Source organism: Pleurodeles waltl, chromosome 11, assembly GCF_031143425.1.
Source record: "Pleurodeles waltl isolate 20211129_DDA chromosome 11, aPleWal1.hap1.20221129, whole genome shotgun sequence".
Lineage (NCBI taxonomy): Eukaryota > Metazoa > Chordata > Amphibia > Caudata > Salamandridae > Pleurodeles > Pleurodeles waltl.
This window is the reverse complement of record NC_090450.1, coordinates 711,421,980-711,443,367: the sequence shown is the minus strand read 5'-3', so window position 1 is coordinate 711,443,367 and position 21,388 is coordinate 711,421,980. Positions and strand designations below refer to the sequence as shown.

At 42.4% G+C, this 21,388-nt stretch overlaps 1 protein-coding gene across 1 annotated transcript; it reads left to right on the top strand.

The window, feature by feature from the left end:
• Positions 1-792: 792 nt before the first annotated feature.
• On the top strand, positions 793-19,259 carry LOC138266036 (uncharacterized). Its single transcript, XM_069214360.1, has 7 exons — positions 793-14,862; positions 15,142-15,890; positions 16,221-16,277; positions 16,364-16,502; positions 16,617-16,753; positions 17,062-17,308; positions 18,961-19,259. Exons 1-7 carry the CDS (start codon positions 14,673-14,675, stop codon positions 19,113-19,115), a joined length of 1,674 nt encoding a protein of 557 aa, XP_069070461.1. The 5' UTR covers positions 793-14,672; the 3' UTR covers positions 19,116-19,259.
• The last annotated feature ends 2,129 nt before the right edge of the window (positions 19,260-21,388 follow it).

Here is a 21,388-nt window from a genome sequence, read left to right as displayed (position 1 = left end):
TAAAATACAGCTTTGCTCTTTGCAGTAGGCATATAAACCTTCTGCGCTTCTTTATGGCACCAAAACTGCCACTAGACAAAAGTCTCATCCTTTTGTAACATAATCACAAGACTTACTTGACTTTTTTTTTATTGCTGCCTAAAAGCTACAGTTGAAACGCATCAGCTGAAGTATGTGCATTGCTTTGAAGACGCAAGCTGCAACTGCAAGACAACTGGTGGCATATATATATATACACACGTATGTATATATAGATCACTTTTATATGTGGGTCTGGTTTTCCTGGGGGCCGATCACAAAAGTGATATATATATATATATATATATATATATATATATTTAGATAGATATAGCTATATCTCTCTACATAAATAAATATATATATATATATATATATATTTTTTTAGTAGTTGTATGGTTTCCTTGAGGGCCATGATGGGGGGGGGGGGGGGGGGGGGGGCGTTTGCCAAGGGGGCCGACACCCCCAAGTGAAATCCCTGGTGTCTAGTGGGGTTTCGTGGCTCTCGAGGGCCAGGAAACCTGTTCAGGAAGGCCTAGTCTGAAAGGTGAGAGTCTCCCCTTTCAAACGAGGCCTTCTCGAACGTCAGGAAGGCTGTTTGGGGCTGTTTTTCCCATTGGAGTAGGAAGCGTCCGCAAGGGCGCTTCCTGCTCCGATGGAGAAAACAAAACAGTGACATAATTGCGCACCTCACAAAGGGGCGGGTGGGGGGGGAGACACGGAAAATCTTCCATGTCTCCCAGGGTTTTTTTTTTTCAAGAAACCCTGGTGTCGGCCTCTGGTCGTGACCCATACCAGGACGACGCCCGCATTCAAGGGGTTAAGCACAACGGCATAATGAGGTTGTTGACATAGGCCTGTCAGTGGTGACTCACTGTTGGTGTCACTGGGAAGTTTCTGAAACTTAATCCAGGTGAGATCGTCTGAACGGATATGAGCCAGAGCTGGAATATGTTTGAGTAGATGAAATATGTTGCTCCAATTTAGGATGTCATGTTGTCCTTTAATGTGATACCTAAGGGTTAGCACTGTCTCCAGGCTGCCTTTCCTCATCCTTTCTGGTGATAAGTTCCGGTGCTTGGGCACTGTATGCAGCTCTAGGTGGAGGATTGCCCGAGACCTCTGCTGTTGGGGGCACATTTTGAGTTGAGGCCAGAGATTGACGACGCATGGGGCTGGCAGGGAACCGATATAATTGCATTGATTGAAACCAAAATGGAGTGCCCACTGGCATCTGTGGTTGGCTGACATCCACCCTCTCCTTCCTTTTTGGTTAAAGAGGTGGGGTCAGTGGGTCCAAACGTGATGTTAGAAGATCCTCCCCTTCCTTATCAGTCTTTAAGGATGGGTGTCAGATCCTTTTACTTTGGAATCTTTCATGAGGTTAGTGCCAGGCCTGGTAGCTTATATCAGGTACAGCTGGATAGGGTAATTTGCTGCTGATGGAAGCCGATTCAGGGTGGTTTCAGGGACTGTACTCTTTTGGTCCTTTTATCCCTTTTGTGATATTTTTTTTTTCTCTTGGCTGTCCTAGAGAGTGGCGCACCTGGCTGCAATGAGCTGTATGGGACCTCTGTGTTTTCCTTTCCAGTTGGCTGGACACTGATGCTGGGCCTAAAGTCTGTAAATATAGATGGAGGATTTTTGTGGGATGATTTGCTCAAGGTGACAAGGTTTGGCTTGGGACTGTCTTAAGTTTAATATTGAATTGGAGTGTGATCCTTCTGAATCTTTAGCCACCCACGTTTTGGCTGCAGTGAGCTGTTGACCTGCTAGCCACGGAGAGATAGAGTCAACTTTGCATCTGACTGTGGCAATAAGTTCAGTTAGGACCTCTGGAGTTGCCCATCTGTCAGTGATAGCTGCGCATGAATGTGAGCAAGACCTGTCTTCTAGACCACCTTTGATTTTGTTTCCGATGAGGTCCATCTTAACTCTCAGGTCCACAGGCGCTGAGCAATCAACTGAAGGAGAGCTGTAACTTCATTTTGGTGGTCTGCCATATCAGTACTGTGGCCATGGAGTTTTGTGCTGCACTAATGGAGGACAGTTTCAGGTCCACCATTTCGTTGGTATCTTGTGTATCAGGGGATGACTGCCTTGTTGCTTCTAGAGTTCTGAATAACTTCGGAGGAATCGCTACCATATTTTCTATTTTGGACTCCAGGTTGTGAAAGATGGACGCAAAAAAATCTCCCAGATTGTGTTTTTGTTCAGTTACGGCCGTCCTGGTCATTCTTGGTCTGAGTGACCCAGGAGAAGTAAACTGAGTTGAGGCCTGGAAAGTGGGTGGATTGTGATGATGGGTTTGTGCACTGACTACTTGAACATGTTTTGAAGATGCTTCAGGGTTCAACACATTTTCAGAGAGTTTATTCCTGTTCCAGGAGCTCTAAGGCCAAGGAATTGGAGAATGTGTTGAGGGACTGCTGGAAGTTTAGTTGATCATTCCCAGAAGCTCTGCGCAGCCTTGGGGAGGAATGAGACTGTGTTTCCCAGTTGGAGCGCACAGGTCGTGTGGAGCTAGGGACTTACTTGAGCACCCCATGGGTAGTGCCGCCTCTTTGCCATCAGTTGCTGGTAAAGTTTGCCGCCGATGAATACTGGTTAGTGAGCACAGTGTGAAAGAACTGTGATAAGGATTGTTGTTGAAACCTTGGGTACGCTGGACTTCGCTTCAAGTACACCGGGTGATGACTGAGGCAGGGATTGCTTTCCCCTCTGTGGCCGACTTGGACTGAGTGGTGAGTTTCCTTCTGTGCATGCTGTGGTTAGTGAGATTTACCCTGTGCACCCCCCTGTTGTGTGCTCTGAAGAGACTGATGCCCATATGCTGCTGTTGCCAACTGCCATGGCGCAAGGCTGCCGAGGCCCACCTGCGCATTTGCCTACAGCAGATTTAATAGGGCTTGGAGGAATCTGGAGCTGTTAAACGGGTTTCAAAGATGGGCTCTGAATCCCCGCTTACTTTGAGCCTGCTGCATGCAGAGTTGAAACATTCGGGGTTGAATCCAGGCGTTGGGCGCAGTTTATGTGCTTGGGCGGGACTTGTTTTTGTGCATTTCTGCAATGATGTGGGGGAGCTTGCAGAGAGAAACAAACCGCATCGGAGCCTAGTCTGGCTGTTTCCCTTCCCCTCCGGCTCAACCCTGCGGCCAAAGCCCTAATTCTGCTGCCACACCTCATGTTGACCTCTCAATGGCTTTGCCTCGACTCCCAGTCGCTTGCTGCAGTTATCTAGTGAGCCAGGCACGGCCAGGGAGCCAAAAACAATGCGAGCGGTGAACTGAAGCAATGTCTGTGCTGGCCTGTGTGGGGTTGTGGACTTGTAGGGAGGAGCAGCAGCTCCCTTGCCTTCCCATGTAGCCCAATGCAGTGCTAGCGTTTCCAGAGACCTTTTTGCTGTTTCCACCGTCTTCTTAACAACTTTGCCTGTCCAGATCATACTTGCCATGTCATGCTGCGCAGTCCGCACGTTGCGGGTCGTCAGTGCAGTGTAGTGAAATGTGTGTTTTGACCACTGACTTCGTGTTGCACCACTTTGCACTTGGCTTAGCTGCCCAGCGTCACAATAGTGATCACCAGTTACAGACTCAGTTTAGCCTTAGATTCATTCTGACTATTGACTTTATCAAAGCATTAGACACTGCCATGTAAAAGACTGCCAGTGATTTTCCACACTGTAAACTGTGCATTCTGTCTTGTTTTTGTGCTTTTTCTCGCCAAGGGCTTTGGTTGATAAGGATGTACTCAACGGCAGGGAACGGCCTTGCTTTGACTTAACATCTTGGGATTGTGGCCAAACCCCAACGTGTTATTTTCAAAGCATTTTGAATCGCAAAATGAGCGTTTTTTCCAGAAAGCTCCTTTGGTTTTTTTAAGATATAAAACAGACCCAGTGCGACAGTGAGAGAGTCAGTGGCCTCAATCAGGATTCAGACGTCAGATGCCTGACATTGATTTCCCGTGAGGGTAGAGATTTCTTTCTCTTTCGCAGGCGAACGGGGACATCGGCTTGCTGGCAGGAGAAAGATGAACCACCTGACAGGCCCTACGGTGATGCATTTTTATTACTTATTTACTTTGCCTTATAATATAGATACATATATTTGCTGTGTATATTGGAGTGGAGAATCATTTTGGTATGTTTTCATTTCATTGTTTTGACTATTTTTAAACGTGTGCTTTCAACATGCTAATCTCCTTTTAGGGACCTTGTATAGTGAAATAATAAATGTTTTCTTTGGACAAAGAAGTGCATTCCAGAGATTTTTTGTCAGTGTATGAGTTTTTCAGTTCGAGCATAAGTGAAAATCAAAACACTCAGTCAGCAGCCCATGCGGTGATAGCAGATGGCACATGTGGCAGCAGCTCTTCAGGTGGCCAAGGCAAGGGGAGGCCCCCCCGGCTCCGTTCCGACACCGCAGGCACCTGCGTTGGTGCTGACGGTAGCAGCTCTTAAGGCGGGCAGACCATGGTGAACCCCCCAGGCTCCTGGCGAGACTGAGTGCTCCGCCCTGCTGCATCGTTCTGCATCGCTCTCTTTCTAGACTGTATCTCCGGCCTCAATGTATTGTTTTGTCAATATGTGTATGCTGAATCCTGAAACATAATATAGTAAAAGAAATCTGTTTTACTACGCCTTTCGAATCTCCACAAATTGTTTATTTTAAAAAAAAGTTCCTCTGATTTGGGTTTGGCACTGCACTTAGAAACTAGATCCAGTGCTTATTACCTCACAATATTTAAGCAAATAAGTACCAACACTTAAAAGCACAATGTAAGAACAATACAGTTTATAGTGTCATGGGTAATGTAATTTTATCTGTAACTTTATTTACAACATTTATATTTACATCTCTGACATCTTGGGTGACGTCATGAGCTTGGCAATTTGGTGTGGGAGTTATGGTTTGTATTGCTGTTTTGTGAATTATGGATTGCGGACTTAACCAGAATTCGCAAATTCCAGTGCTTCTTTGGTTTTAATTTGATAACTTTATTCTGTTCACAGATTTTCTTGAGCGCAGGGCTACCTAGAACTGGCTTCCTAGCACTAAGAGCATTTAGGTTGAGTATTGAGCATTTAGGCAAACAGATGGGTTTTACGTTGTTTTGTGAAGCTCAGTAGATTGTCGTTTTGTCTAAGGCTAGATGTAATGTGTTCTAGAGTTTAGGGGCGAGATAGGCGAATGAGCGGTCAATGCATCTGGCTGTTTTAATTTTGGAGACAGGTTGTTTGATCTGAGTTTTCTATTGGCACCATAAGGATAGACCATAATTTAGCTATATTTGTTTTAAGTGAGCGTTTGAGATTTATGGTAAAGGTAGTGAAACCAAAACTAACCACAACTTTAACTTTGTGGTTTCTGAAATTTACAGCCTAAAGCCTGTTACGGTGCTTTTATTGCAAAGAATGTAGTGATATAAAACATATTTCACAGAAACCCATGAAATGCAGAGAAAATGTCACAGATGCCTCCAAACCACTCTTCATAGCTTTGATATTTTCCGAGCTACTAAGATTATGAGGCAATCGAGGGCCAATCAGTAATGGTGGACAAATGTGGCTGGGTTTTCCAAATTCTGAAGAAATTAAAAGGCGAAATATGCAGCATGTTCTCTGGCAGTATTATTCAGATCCATTTTAAGCTAGAAAGAACTTTTTTTTTTTTTTTTTTTTTTTAATCTGGTGAAGGCGCAAGTTATAGTTGCCATTGGACATGAGTTGTATTTACTTGAGTTAACCATAACTATAACTGCTAATTTTTTATGGTTTTGTGCGAGTATATTCAGATCCTGACTATAATGTCCCTGTAACCCTGTTTTTTTTTCAGTGAATTTCTATGGGTTTTAGGTCATGCTCATGTGAATATATAACCAGCGCCGCGCACGGCCTTCGCCCATGCATGGCAAGGGTTGGCTGCTGGCCAACCCTCCTGCATGCACCTAAAACAAAAAAAACATTGGGCAGACCTCTCTTTGTCTTATGGGGTCAGGATACCTGTCTCCTGACCCCTTATGTGTTTTTTGCAGTCTTCTTTTCCCACCTCCCAGCCAATGCGACAAACAACGGCCAGCCTTCCAGGGCCTTGCTTTTTCCCATGGATTTCGGATCCTCTGCGTCCCTGTATATCTATATTTTGTAACCTCCAATAACTCCAAATCTACTGAACAGATTTACACCAAATCACAAAAAGCACCATCTGTGTACCAAGATCTAGCTTCCTGTTGGCATGTCTAAAGATCTTATGGGAAAATGAATGGGTAAAACGCATTTCGGGACCCTTCTTTTTCTCGGCCCCTGCTTAACGGATCACCCCTTTCAATACAGCAGCTGTACCGACTATTGTATAAGTTTTGTATAAAATGTCACGAAGATTTGTCAAGCGGCGCCGTAGTTATTGGCAAATCTAAAAAACTCTCTTCCTGTGTAACTAGGTCCTAACTATCACTACCTACTGGTGACCGCCAGCAGGTGATATATATATATATATATATATATATATATATCAATTTGAGAAAAAAATCATTATTCCAGTATTTCTGTGACTTTCCTATCAAAATGTGACACTCGTGCAAGTTGCAGGCACCTTGTTGATCACTAATTCTTTCACTGTTTATTAAAATCATCTGAATCTCAAGAATTTACTCTGTGGCTATACTTGTTTCCCCTTATACATGATTAGTCACCACAAATCATGCAATTCGATACACCTCAAAAGTTCCTGAAAAATAAAAGGAACCACATCTATAATGGAAGAGGTAGAAGGAAGAATTCTTAACATACCTTGTGACAATTGACTTTGATAATATGCCTGTGGAGACAAAGGAATGCATTGTTTTGCATTCTGTACGATCAGAAGGACAGGATACTTTCAGATTGTTGCCAAGAGTTAAAACACCTAATGGGCAACCTGAATACAGTGAGTAGGAGGAGGCAAGAATAAGATTGAAATAATGATTCAAACTTACATTAAGCAAAGAATTAGAAAGATAGCATTTTACACTTAGTGGCAAATGAAAGAAGTTTGTCCAACACCTGCAATTTTGGAGAAACTACGAATGAAATAAGGGATCATCTGATGGTGAATACCCACAGTAAACACATTTAGGAACACTTGTGTGTGATGGAATAGCCCACGTTAGAAGAAGTAATTAAGACCATGCAAGCAATTGAACAGTCAACATCTTTGGTAAAATAGGTGAACAAGGACAGACATGATAGGAAGTGAAGTCTATTATTTTAGCAGTAAATTTAACAAAACCGAGACAACAAAATGCCACAAAAGTGATCCAAAGTTGACGTGCGAGGGGGATGCCCGTGTAGACGTACTCTACTGGAGCTCCGTCGACCGTGCATAAAACGGGATAGAGATAGCAGGTTTAGAACTCACACGTCAGCATCCTGTGCAACCAGGGCCAGTGAATGACCGGCAGGTGCCAAGAGCGGTGACTGCAACATTGTGGAAGTGTGTGGCGGAGGACACAACATCTCAGTGGCGGCCACTATGCTGAGCTAACTTCCTGGAGAGCCTGAAGCTGAAAGTTGGGCAGCTAAGGACCACATGAGATGTGGCCGAGCGACAGGGGCCTGGTGTGACCTCCGACCCCTGCCAGTGTGGCTTCACTGCTGATGTGGCAGCGCAAGTTACCTATACCTGGTGAGGCCTGTGGATGCGGTTCCTGGTCGTGTAATCAGTGAACTGAAGCGGAGAAGGCCCAAATAGAAAGAGGCATGAGAGGATGAGGCGTGCACTGGGAGAGGAGGGAGGTGCACTGGTAGAGCGCCCTGACAGGGGCTTTCGGCAGCTGTGAGCAGCAGCAAGTGAGGCACTACTCCTGCCCCTGGAGACCAAGGACGCAGGCCTCAGCACCACCTCCTGCATCTAAGAAGCAACAGATACTAGCGCTGGCAATGCATTTGAGCCAAGACCCCTATCTGCTCTAAACAGATTTGTCCACTGTGCCACATATTTTGAGGACTTTCGGGTGGCTTCTGCACCCAGTGGGGACCTTGGCAGCAGGAGACGCTTGGAGATCAAGGGCATCACTACAACCAGGGAGGCAGACAGCGGTGCACTTGGTGGAGCCTAGGGCTGAGTGGCAGCGGGTAGGAACTCTTAGTGATTGCTCTGTATGCCGCGTTTTGTGCAGTGCCCCTTTCCTCAGCAGAGGCCTGCTGCAGCCCAGACCCTGGGAAGGCAGTCCCGCATATTGCTTCTGGGTGTGGGGAGGAGGCAGCAGTTGGTGACAACCGACTGCGCCACTCAATACGGTGTGGTTGTGATCTCCTGTTAAAATTCCCCCTGATTGCTAGGCCTTCAGGAGCTGACACCTTTGGGACGGACTCATGGTAGGCCTTCCACCTTAAGGACGCTGCTGCTGCACTTGGCTTCAATTTCATCACTGAGGGTGTTGTGCTGCTTACTGGGAGAGTCCTCCAGTCTAACTCTCACACCCCTACCTATGCAGGGGTGGCTTTGAAGGCCGCGAGGTGCTGCGTTCATCTGTCATTGGACTCACTCTCTGCCAGTAAGTCATCCAACTGCAGTGGTAAGAAGGATACCACCCTGAAAGATGTTTCATAAACCCCACACTAAGAAAACTGACCAAAGCACGGACGTAGCGACAGGTGTGCATCCGCTCCCGCAATCCCTGGAGCCGGATGACAAGTGGTAGATGATGATCCAGTTACTCGGTCATTCCTTAAACACATGTTTGGCACCCTGAGGTAAGATCTAGCTAATCTCAAAAGAAACCTTGTGGCGGACATTAAAGTACTGAAAAAAGATTTCAGTGTGCTAGGTCAGAGAGTCAGTGCATTGGAACATACAGGGGACTCCGTGAAGAGGAACTGGAAGCACTCAGACATGAGTTCCTAGTGCTAAGGGACAGGAAAGAGGAGCTTCTGTATCAACTAGAAGACTTGGAGATCAGGTCCTGGCACCCCAGGTCAAACAGGATTGCTTTAGAAGCCATCCTAGAGTCATTTGATGATCATCCAACCACATTAGAAGTCATTTTCACATCATCAGACATCATCAAGCTCTTGAAGTCATCAGGAAAGCTTAAAAGCTCAGCCTGATGATTTGAGGATGACTTGAAAATGAGTACCTGATGACTTCAGAAGGTGTCATTATTCCTGGTGATTTAAGGATGACTAGAAAATGAGTATTCGATGACTTCAGTAGGTGACATTATTTCTGATGATTTGAGGATGACTTGAAAATGAGTTTCCAATGACTTCAGGAGGTGTCATTATTCCTGATGATTTAAAGATGACTTGAAAATGAGTATCTGATGACTTCAGAAGGTGCCATTATTCCTGATGATTTAAGAACGACTTGAAAATGAGTATCCGATTACTTTATAAGATGAGACCATTCCTGATGACTTTTGGATGATTTGAAAATGAGTATCGGAGTACTTCAAAAGTACGATTTTGTTTTCAATAAAATGTTTTTTTTCTGGTGATTTTAACATGAATTGCTGGTTACTTCAAGAGCATGCTCACCGCTCTAGCTTCACGTTTGCTAGAAAAACTTCAAACCGTTGGATGATTGCATATTTAATTGCAGATAAACACAAAATGACATTCATTTTTTTTATTATTCACAATGAGCAGAGAACTTTGTATAAGTCACAGGTTATTTTTCAACACATTTTTTATTTTTGCCACTTTTTCTTTTTTTCCAAAATGGATAAAACAAGCATCCATTGTTAAAATGAGCAATGCTTAACATTAATAAAGATGAACATTGACCATTATATCCATGATCACTAAAATTAAGTGACAATGGAGTTTGAAATTATGTGAGAGGATTAACGTAACAAAAAAGGGATGCTGCATATGATGCAATAACTAGAGGCACATTATGCAGCACATTCTTTATCTAGCCATTGTGATATTGGATGATTTGAACCTCAAACAAATACATAAAATTATGCAGACATGCATTCATCAAACAAATACACAAATGGTGGAATATTTCATTTAATTCACATTAAATGTAAATAAGGAGATCAACATTTTACTTTTAATGAAAGGTTGAAGCTTGTCTAAATTCAATTGGGGACACTCATTAGCCATACTGTATTCTATCTGATGCAATTGCACTGTTCCCCCAAATCAATCTAGGATACCAAATTAAAGCCTCCAATTTCATAGTGCTGCATATTTACAGACCATTTTTGAATGTTCAATTGTACATTTTGCTTCTATAATGATATTCACGGTGGGGCTGATTACGAACTTGGCAGTAGGGTGGTCTGACCTCCAAGACGATGGTTGGGAGGATGAAGCCAAGTCGGCGGCCTCCTGACCACCATATTATGATGTTTCCACAGGGCCGATGGCTGAGACAGTGGGACGGCTTTAACTTCAAAGAGAGAGCCGAGGCCAATGCCACCGCACTCTCTGCGCCAACAGTACAGTCGGAATGCCCAATGTTGCCATTGCATATAGTGCTCATTCTGGCTGTGCTGATGTGGGGCCTCTGCACTGTCCATGACATTGACATGGGCGGTGCTGGGGCCCCTCTGTGGCCCCGTCTCTGCCTTTCCGCCAGCCATTTGATGGCAGCGTCCCCGCCTTGAAAAGGCCAGTGGGAAGGCAAGTCGTGACCAGCACGTGGGGAACGCTGAGTGCTACGAAATTTGTGGTTCCCCTCAGATTCCAGAACTTTCCATCACAGAAATTTAAGGGAAATGTGTTTTGAGTTTGAGGTTCACAAGGGATTCTTGATAAAACAAGCTGGTGAGAGCCACACACGTCTCCACATCAAAGAGTCTCCTGGGTGTCTAGTTTTAAAAAATGTATAGGTTTGCTAGGTTTCCCTAGAAGCAAGCCTAGGTTAGGCCAAAAAACCAAAGCTACCCACTTTGAAAAAATCAGGTCAGTTTTGCGTGGAAACATTTTTCATGTTTCATTACAGGCCATTTCCTGTCATGGGCACTAGGCCTACCCACACAAGTGAGGTACCATTTGTATTGGGAGATTTAAGGAAAATACAGAATAGTACAACAAGTCCATAATGGACTCATAAGACTTATGCAAGTTCAGCAGGGGTCCCCCTGAAAGGCTGGGACCCGGGGCCAGAGCCCACTTTGCCCAAGTCTTAAACGTCAATGAAAAACAGGCGAGACTGGTACGGGTCAGCTACAGGAGCAGCAAACATGACAAATTAGCCTGTGTGCGTTAAAGAGGAGAGAAACACATTAAAAAAAAGCATTACTGCATATGTTTGGAGCTTAACAAGCACACACACAAATAAGAGGTGTTACGGATATTGCAGCAGCCTGAGTGACACAAGCAAATTTATGATTTGAATGTGTGTCATTGCTTGATTCAAAATATCCAGTGCACAGTGGGTGTTTTGGTTCTTTTTTTGGGGGGGTGGATGGGGGATGGAATTGTGTTAGCCAGCCAGCAACTTTGATGGTGGGGTGGTGAAAGTGGTATTCTATTGGAATTAGCATGGCAGATTTAAATTAGGATGCAAAATGGCAACATTTTCATATTTTGCTGCAGATAGAGGAAGAAGGCATATTGAAGTACTTTAGATATATTCAGGGCCACTGGAATTATGTGGCAGGAAAAGGACAAATTATGAGGCAGGGTTGACTAATTTATGTGGCAAGAAATGTCCAGTTATTAATTTACAACGCCAATAGCTCTAACTCAAGCAGATGCGAGACCAATTGCATTGAGAATGCTTGTTACCTTTTTATTCCTGGAGATTCCTAGACACCAGGAACCATGAGGAGGAAATCCCAAGTAGGCTTTCTGAAGCAGCTTGAGGGTACTAGTGAGGTTGTAGGTGGCCCTAGAATCGGAACCACTGCGGTGCTACTTCTTGCTATTTACCACTGCTTGTAGAGGTGTGTGCACTTTGAGACCCCCCCAAGCTTGGTCGGCTTGGACTCATAAGGAGGGAAGTCCAAGTACAGGAGAACAAAATGTCCACCTTGTCCTCTGCTGCTGGCTAAGCTGGGACACAGCAGCGTGGGCAGGGAGATAGATCTGGCGTCCCTTTCCAAAAGAGCGCTCCTGTTTTAATTGTATCCATTCACCCTTTCCTCCTTTCATTCGCCTGCTGATAACCACCATTTCATTCTGTCATTCATTCATTATTTCATCCATCATTTAGTCTTTCACCATTCTGTCCGTCCACCCATACATTTCCAGTCTATCCATTCATCTCAATACATAGCCATCAAACCTATCCATCCACGCACCTATCATTCATCCATCCTTTCACACATCCATCTTTTTCAGTCACTCACTCATTCATCCATCCATCCATCCACCCTTTCATCAATCCATCGACACTACCTTTCACTCATCCATCCTGATTCAAATATGAGCATTATCTGCCTTAGGGGAGCACGTATATCGCTCTAAAAGGCTTATTTAAACTCAGAAAGTGATAAAGCATATAAACTACCACAAAGTATAGGAATGGTGGAACATTCGATAACAGCACATTTTCTACTGTTCTGAAGCATTTCCTAGCTCATTAACCATTAATTTTCAACATAAATATCACTTGCTCGCGTGTATGCTAAAGTACGTCAAATGATGTTTAAAACACTCCCGGCGGCCTTTAAACGCTGTTTTCATTAACTTCAATCCAGATTCAAATATGAGCATTTTCTGCAATAGGAGAGCACGACTATCGCTGTAAAAAGCTTATTTGAGCTGAGAAAGTGATAATGCATATAAACAACTATGAAGTACGATAATGATGGAAATGTTGATAACCGCGCATTTTCTACTGTTCTGAAGCATTTCCTAGCTCATTAACCATTAAATTTCAACATAAATATCACTTGCTCGCGTGTATGCTAAAGTACAGCAAATGATGTTTAAAACACTCCCGGCGGCCTTTAAACGCTGTTTTCATTGACTTCAATCCAGATTCAAATAGGAGCATTTTCTGCAATAGGAGAGCACGACTATCGCTCTAAAAGGCTTATTTAGGCTTAGAAAGTCATAACGCATATAAACTACCACATGAAATTGCCCACTAACAACTCACTGCCACAGGAACACAAGAAAATACCTCACCTACGGAACACCTGCGACAGCCAACCTCCAATACCATAGCCACTAGCATTGAATATCACTAAAACCTGCTGCTATGTTCAAAGGGTGTAAACATGCAGCTTTCAATAATATCTTCATTTATTTGCTTAAAGCCCTGGTCACAGCCACCACTCCACACACACACACTACACCTTTTTCAAATAACATTTTCAGCAAGATTCCCCACATGCTCTGAGTAGTAATAGGCAAGGCAGAGGAAGGGAACCAACTGTTCACTATTTTGTTGTCTGGGCAAGCTTCAACAAGAATTTTCTTTTGTTCAATATATGTACCACACACCATGTGCCCCAAGCATTCCACGTCACCCTGGGCATAATTCTCCAGCTTATGCAGCATATAAATTTTTTATGATTTGCTTCCCCTTTACCGTAGACCAATGTATCATCTTTGAATGCTCGTGTTCCTTACTAGCATCTGAACATGGTGTGCATCACTCCTTCCAAAACCGCTAGAGCACTAACCAAACCTAACAGTATGATTCAAAACTGGGACACACTCTTATGTACAATGACAGCTGTACACCTAATAGAAGGGTCAAACATAGTCACTGCCAAGCTTGAAACTTGGGAATACTCTTTGAATCAGAGATGTTGTTTAATCCACAGGTCAACACAGTGGTTAAAGGATTCAGACTTCATTATTTCCTGCTCCGCAAAATACTCCCTTAACTCCAAACTGGCTACCGTGTGGGCCAAATCCCTTGTTATGATCAGTCTGGACTACTCTAGACCCATTTACTTGGGCCTCTGCGAAGCACTCATTGTCAGACTGCAGAGACTACAAAAGTAGCCACAATAAGCCTTAATGTATATATTCAGAACAACATCAAACCTGCTCTGAAAGATCTCAACATAACTACTGTTTAGGTCCTCTGCACTTTCTACAAAGCCTACTGGAAAAAGACTCTTTTTTTTCTGATGTGTAATTTCTGAAAGTATTCTTTAACACATAATTGTGCAGTACATTCCAATCTGCCTGACTCCAATCCATACCAATCCACCCCACCTCACCCCACAACAATCCACCCCACTCAATCCAGTTGATGCCAGACCAACCCAGTCCACCCCACTCCAAACCAACCCACTCACCCAAATCACTCCAATCCACCATAGTTCAGTCCTCCCAACCCAGCCCAACTCAGTCTGCCCCATCTGTCCCATTCCAATCACAAACAATCAGCCCCAATCAAATATAAAACAATCTGGCCTACTCCAAACTGCCCCCACCAATAAAAAACAATCTGCCCCACACAAATCTAAAGCAATCTGCCTACTAACCTAAATATCAAATGTAATGTCTAATGCCATGTCAAAGCCAATAGGCAGCTAAACTGAATACAGAATGTAATGGCTAATGCCATGTTAAAGCCAATAGACAGCTAAACTGAATATAACATGTAATGTGCTCCTGGTGAACATTGAGCAACTAATATGCGTAGTGGTGAAACAATCATTGGTCAAACACAATTAATAGCATCACTACCCCTAAATCTTTAACCAGTCGCAAACTAATTCATGATTTTTGTATCTAGCAGGATATAATCATGGCTTCATTCAACGTCCTATTTTTCGCTTGCGATCGTTCAGTTTGTGTTAGAAAAGATGGAGAATTTCTGCTTTTGGACAATCCTGGTGAAGTTCTATGTAAATGGCTGGTTGAAAGTATTGATGAAAGTGGTCGGCCAATCACTGAAGAGAGAGACTTCAAGGCTGTGGTTCTTTTCCAATCATCTGGTAAGTAAAATAATTAAAAACGTTTGTTTAACACATGCCATTTGTGGATAAAGAACTATTTTAGTTAGGTGCCTTTATTCAGGAAGTTCAAGTTCAAAAATTAAAATGTGTACTGCCCATTAAGAAAAACTTACTTTGTTATGGATTGATAGTAAGTTTGTGTCCCTTGATATCAATACATGTTTATGTACATATTTCGGGTAATCAAGGGAAGATATTTCAAATCCTCACTGTGGTCTTGTCACAGTTTTGAAATTATCATTTTCTTTTTTTTTTCAGTGAAAAAACAGTGTCTTATGATTCAAAATATTTTTGAAGACTTAATTGCAAGCTATTCTGGCACAACGGAGGGTCTAAAAAAGGTGTTACTTCAAAGGGCACAGGAGGAAAAGCAGTTGTTAATGGACTGTGGCAGCCGAGGAAGTGCTGGAAGACTTAAAAGGGTATTGCGTGAGCTCCAAGAGGAAGAGATTGCAGAGAAAAGATGCAAGGAAAAAAATAAAGCTAAGCAGAGTGGCCAGGATAATATAAGAGTTGCTATCCAAGCTCATGTTGAAAGGACATCTTCTCAGCCTGGAGAAGCAAGTTCACAGATTAACTTGCAGAAACTGGGAAACCTGGCCCTTTTAGCGGGGATGACTAGTGTCCTTCATCCGAAATCTACAAACAAATATGAAGCAGTAGGTGGTGAAAATGAAACTTTCTTGGAGTCCCCTCTCAAATTCAAGGATCAAAGTCAAAAACTTGCCTTCCCTTCACCACGTCACCAGCTGATACCCAAAAAACGACTTCCTACACAAGAAATGACTGCTTCACACAATGAAGTATCTCCTACTAGACCCTGCAAATGTGATCATAAAATGGCACCAAATTTGTTGACACCACAAGGTTTTTTGGCTCACAGTTCACAGTCACACAATCTGGCCTACAGTGAATTTCCGTCTACAGCAACATTCACAGATGTGAATTTGAACCATACGCCTTGCCATGCTGACCCATTTCCAAGCAACGAAAGAGGTGGCCTTGACGTAAATAGAGCTAAATGAGTGCTGCCATAATACACAATTCCATATTGTTAAGCCGGCATGCCAGTCTTTTTTCTTGATGACCATAACATACCTTTTAACTGCTTAGACATATTTTTAATAACTACTTAATTTCTACCTGTTAGCAGTATCAATAGCCTCAATCCTTATTACAGCATAGAATTAATATAGTGCCTTAATTTTGTCAACGTCAACAGTAAGACTCATATTTATACCTTTAAAATGTGAATAAACAAATGGAAAAGTGCTTGAGCTGTACAATGTAAAAGATGGCTTGAAGATTGATTTTTTTTCCCCTTTTTTTCCCCTCAGGACAATGAAGAATCCTTTCATTTGGTAACTGAGGAAAGTCCATCATTTCACAATGGGGTAATTTTTTTTATTACTTTTTAAGTTATATAGGAAATTCTATTTCTAGTTTCACAGCCTAATTATGATTTGTTTTCTCTCTTAAGGAAATGGTATATCACTTATTGTCCATTATTAACCAAAATGAAAGCTATTCTGTTGGCACTAGTTCCTGCCTGAATGAGGTTTGTGTACGGTTACAAGCAGAAGTGAATGCTTTACAAGCAGAAAACAAACATTTAAAAGGTAAGTGATATTCTACATAACCACGTAAACTGCAACAAATTTCCATTACGAAACCGTTTTTCCACCTAAACACCTACATGTCTGCTGTCTTTAAGAGCTCTTGTTTTATTATAGCACAGTTACAAGGCACTTGCAACAGTGAGTTGGCTGTACAGCATTTGCAAGCTGCATTGTCTGCTTTGACAAGCTCAAGGAACTCACCATACATAGGAACCTCAAAAATATGCAGTCGGACATTCACTGTACAAAAGGTACTTGTTTTCTTTCCCACTCTATTGGCATACCATTTGTGTTGTAGTTTCTAAACATTCCTGAACATTTAAAGTTTATACAGGATACATTTTGTAGATTTCCTGCATGGGGAAACTTTCAAATCTTTCTGCATGCAATGTGTTTTAGTATGGCTGCTTTTATTTCAGTGGAGCTAACCCAGCAATTCCTAAATATGGTTAGACATGTACCGATACCAAATCAACATACAAAACCCACCACTTCTAAATATATTTTAGTATGTAACTTAACATGATGGCAACTATTTAATAGTTTGTGTTATTTGCAGACTGACATGCAGCAGTTAGTGAAGGATTCAAATGATCCTTCACAGTTCAGAAATGTTCTTGTGCCAAAGAGAGAATTGCACAAAGTCTTGGAGGAAGCCAAGGCAGCTCGGGATAGTGCAGGTTTCCTTCTGAATGGTGTCAGTGAAATCCTTTTTTCACAGAAAGAACTTGCATCTGCGAAAGGTATAACTAAAGCTCGTGCTGGAGAAGCTGCCCTAGATGAGGAGAAGGTTGATGCATTATTTGGTAAGATATTATAAATGTTCAAATTAACTTTCAGTCAATATAGGATTATTAAAATACATTATACCTCCAATGTTTGCATATGTGGTCCTGTATTAAATTATTACACAAGGGCTCCATCACGCTTAACTAACAGCTGGGAGGTGTAATTTTGTAACTGTTTGTCCTGGGTTTGTGCTACAAATGACATGAAAATCTGGTGCAAGGCCATGTGCTGGGATTTAATTTCCAAATATGTAGGTCTAGGTGTGTGGGGGGGGGGGGGGTCAAAGAGGATGAATGTGCACTGGCAGACTGCACTGCTAAAAACACCGTGCTCACAGATTGTATTTAGACCTGATCAACTGTTCCATTAATTAGATCAGCCACCCTCTTCCTAGCACTTGGTTGTAAGCTCCTATTTGGATTTCTGGTCAGAATGGTAGTTTCATAGACTGTTTTCCAAATATGAATATTGAAGTAGAGTTCAGGCTCGACATAGCTGCGTTTTAAGATGGTTATGTAAATGAAATCTGATATTGATTACTTTGTTTGCAGAGGACACATAGGTTTGTTTCAACACCTATATCTGTACTTGAATCAATCATTCTTTCAAATACGGCAGCATTTTAAAAGCTTGGGGATTTTTAAACACCCACTTGTGTGCAACATCCAGGTCCACATTGGCCAGATATTGACCCTCCAATATGCCCTTGTGTTTTTTGGGAAAATAATGTATAATGTGATGAAACAGCAAGCTTGTAGATCTGAGGTTTTCAAACTGGGGTGTGTGCAGCCCCATGGGTTTATGGGTATATTCCAGTGGGGCACAAATACCTTGTAAATGAAGATGGCCACGATGCGTGACTTTGTTTAATTAGTACTTTTCCAGGCTGTCCTAATTATGGGACGGTGTAATTTGCATAATTTGATGTTGTGTAGTTATATGAAATCACAAGAATTACTTTTGTTGTTGTTCCCATCCCCCGAAAAGGCAGACTATTTCAGAACTGGGCAAATGGCGAGGCAGATAAGACAGCCTACTGCTTGGGGCAGGAACTATCATTAGTGTAGCTGGTGCATTAGGGACCAATAGGTCCAATAGGTGGAGGAGCTAAACACCACAGTTTGTGGAGTGGTGGTTTGTGTTCATTAACTGTTTTCTGTTGCTCAGATTTACTCTTTTATATTTCCCACACTTAGTGCACATTTTGAGCTCCAGAAAAGTAACCTCCCACTCTGGTCGCAGCCACTCATGCTTCCCCAAGTCATGTATGAAGTTGCGGAGGGAACTTAACTTCAACTTTTACTTATAGGGGCTCAATCCAAAAAAGGTTTAAGGGCCTTTGATGTAGATGGAACTGTTCTTACCTCTTCCTGAAACGCAAACCGATTTCCTAAGTCCACAACATGCTGCTTCACTCATAAGTTCATAAAGGAGCATTTTCTTTCTTTACCTTCTACATCCTCTTCATCAATGCCTTGCTCTCACCTCTGCCTTTTTGACCAAGTGCTATTAATGTTAAACTTATGAACCCTTGCAACCAAAACCATATCTCATCAAGCACACAACATGAGATATTAGATTGGAACATTTTAAAGGCAACCCAGCCCTATGAAAAAACTAAAATAGTGGTTGTAATATGATACTAATGTATGTTCATTAAATTTTTCAGAGTTTATGAAGTCTGTGTGCAGGGTAAATGGCTGGCCATCACTGGACAACAGAACTATGAGAAGGAAGCTGACTATAAAGATATGCAATGCAAGAAGAGGACTAAAGAAAACTCCACATCTAGAAACAAACAACGAAGTTGCTGGTTTTCGTTGAATCTATTTGTTCTCTTTTGTAGCCTTCTGGCTTTTCTTTTTGTTCTCATACAGTGTCATGGGCTTTCTTTTGTTCTCTTGTTCAGTATCCTGGCCCCCATGGGGCTAATGATGTGCTTTAGATCAATAAAATTACATGATGACATACCCCTGTTAATCCTTTTTACTTAAACCATTGTTTTGTTCAGTCTTTTGCCACTAGTCACTATGTAAAACAACTAATAATGTGCTATACCTCAAAGTAAGGCAAGCCCCAGGGAGTCCGGAGCATGGGAAGTGAAGCACCACAAGTTAAGCTTTTCTGAATGGAAAGTTTAACTTTGTTGCAGGCAATAACTGTTGTATATATGGTATTTTTACAGCACCAATCGAGCCAAAAAGCATGATTCTCAGAATTATTTCATACCAGTGCCCCCCTCTTGGTAGAGATTAAAAAGTAATCTTTCCAAAGCAGAAGAATAATGATCTGATTATTGGGACCAGATTGATGGAAGTTTTGTGTTTAGTTTGCTTATGTTTTATAACTCAGAACTAATGCAAACTCCTTTTCTGGATTTAAAAACTGAAGCAAATTGGTATTTGGTACGATACCTGTCCAAAGTGGGAATAAGTTTGCCTAGGCTAAGTCTAGCCTAAGCTAGACTATGGTAGACACCTTTGCGCTATGATGCAGAGGTGTGTGCATGGTGCCCGGCTGCCTGATGGTCCACTGGTGCAAGGGAGAGGGGGAGAAACGGTACTTTCATGTTCTCTCCCATCATGCAACACAGCAATTTTGGGTGCTGTGCTGCGTTCAGTGACAGTTTTGTAATTCTGGCACTTAGTTCTTTGGAACTCATGGCATTGCAAATAATTCATGGTATTGTGTAAAGAAGGCATGTTACATCCAAGTGACCTTTTTTCAATTGGAAGGAAGCTTGAGGAAGTGGTCATCTAAATATTTCACTATCAACAAATCCATATTCCTAAACTACTAGTGAGACTTTGCAATGAAATATTGGCAGTTGGCTAATGTGCTTGTAACATGGAATTGTCAAGGTGTAATCCAACCCTTAAGGATTTAACAGTGATCCACAGCCATTCTAAATAATTTATTAAATCATCTAGGAGCTATGCACTGTTGGCCTGCAGTTGGCAGAAAATCAGCCAAGGGTATTGCACAATCATCTGAAAGTCCACATGTAGTCATGGTTTAGTAATCCACACTCATTCTGAAGTTGTCCTAAAATAATCCTGAGTAATCCATGCTCATTCCTGAGTAGTCTTTAAATCATCCTAGAGTAATCCACACTCATCCTGAAATTGTCATGGGATCATTCCAAAATAATCAACAGCCATCCTGAAGCAGTAATAGGATCATCGAGGAATAACCCACAGTCATCCTGAAATTGTAGTGTGGTCATTACAGTGTAATCAACAGCCATCCTGAAGTGGTAATGGGATCATCGGGAAACCATCCACAGTCATCCTGAAACTGTTGTAGAATCATCCTAGAGTAATCCACAAGAATCAGTAAATTGTCTAGAGACCATCCTGGAGTAATTCACACTCATCCTGAAGTTGTCAGTTAGTATTTGTGTAGTTGTAGAAGGTCATTGCTCCCTGCCAGTGGAAGTCATCAGAACACCATCCTAGAGTAGTTTTTGTGATGATTCTAGAGTCATCTCATTAAAATTTTTCGGTCTATACACATACTTCAGGATGGTTTGGGATGACTTCACCAGTTAATTGCAGGAATAGCCCAGCTGAAGTCATCAGATGACTTCAGAATTACTCCAGGAAGATCTTCCTTTTTGACTTGGGACTCCAACATTCGGTTAAGGGGTCCCAGGACTTTGGAAGCCTTGAGTCCTACGTTCGTCATCTGTTCTGCCACATAGCGCTGGACCGTATACACAGGGCTGGGCGACTGGCCAAAAACCCTGGAATGCCACAGGACATACTTCCCCGCCTGCACTCTTATCGCCAGAAGGAGATGATTATGGCAGCTGTCCATGAAAAAAACTTGATTGATTTCGAAGGCAATAAAGTTTGGTTATACCAAGTCCTATCCTCGGTTATGCTCCAGCGGAGTAAAATGCTCCGTCACATCACAGAATTCCTCAGGGAACAAGGAATCTGTTAGAAATGGGGACATCTGTTTAAATTTACTTTTGTCTGGAATAAAGAAATTAGGAGTGTCCACACAGTGGAGGAAGCCCTCTTGCTGCTGAACTTTGATAACCAACGGAAGGACAGAAGCACCACCTCCTCACAAAGATCACTGGCAAAATC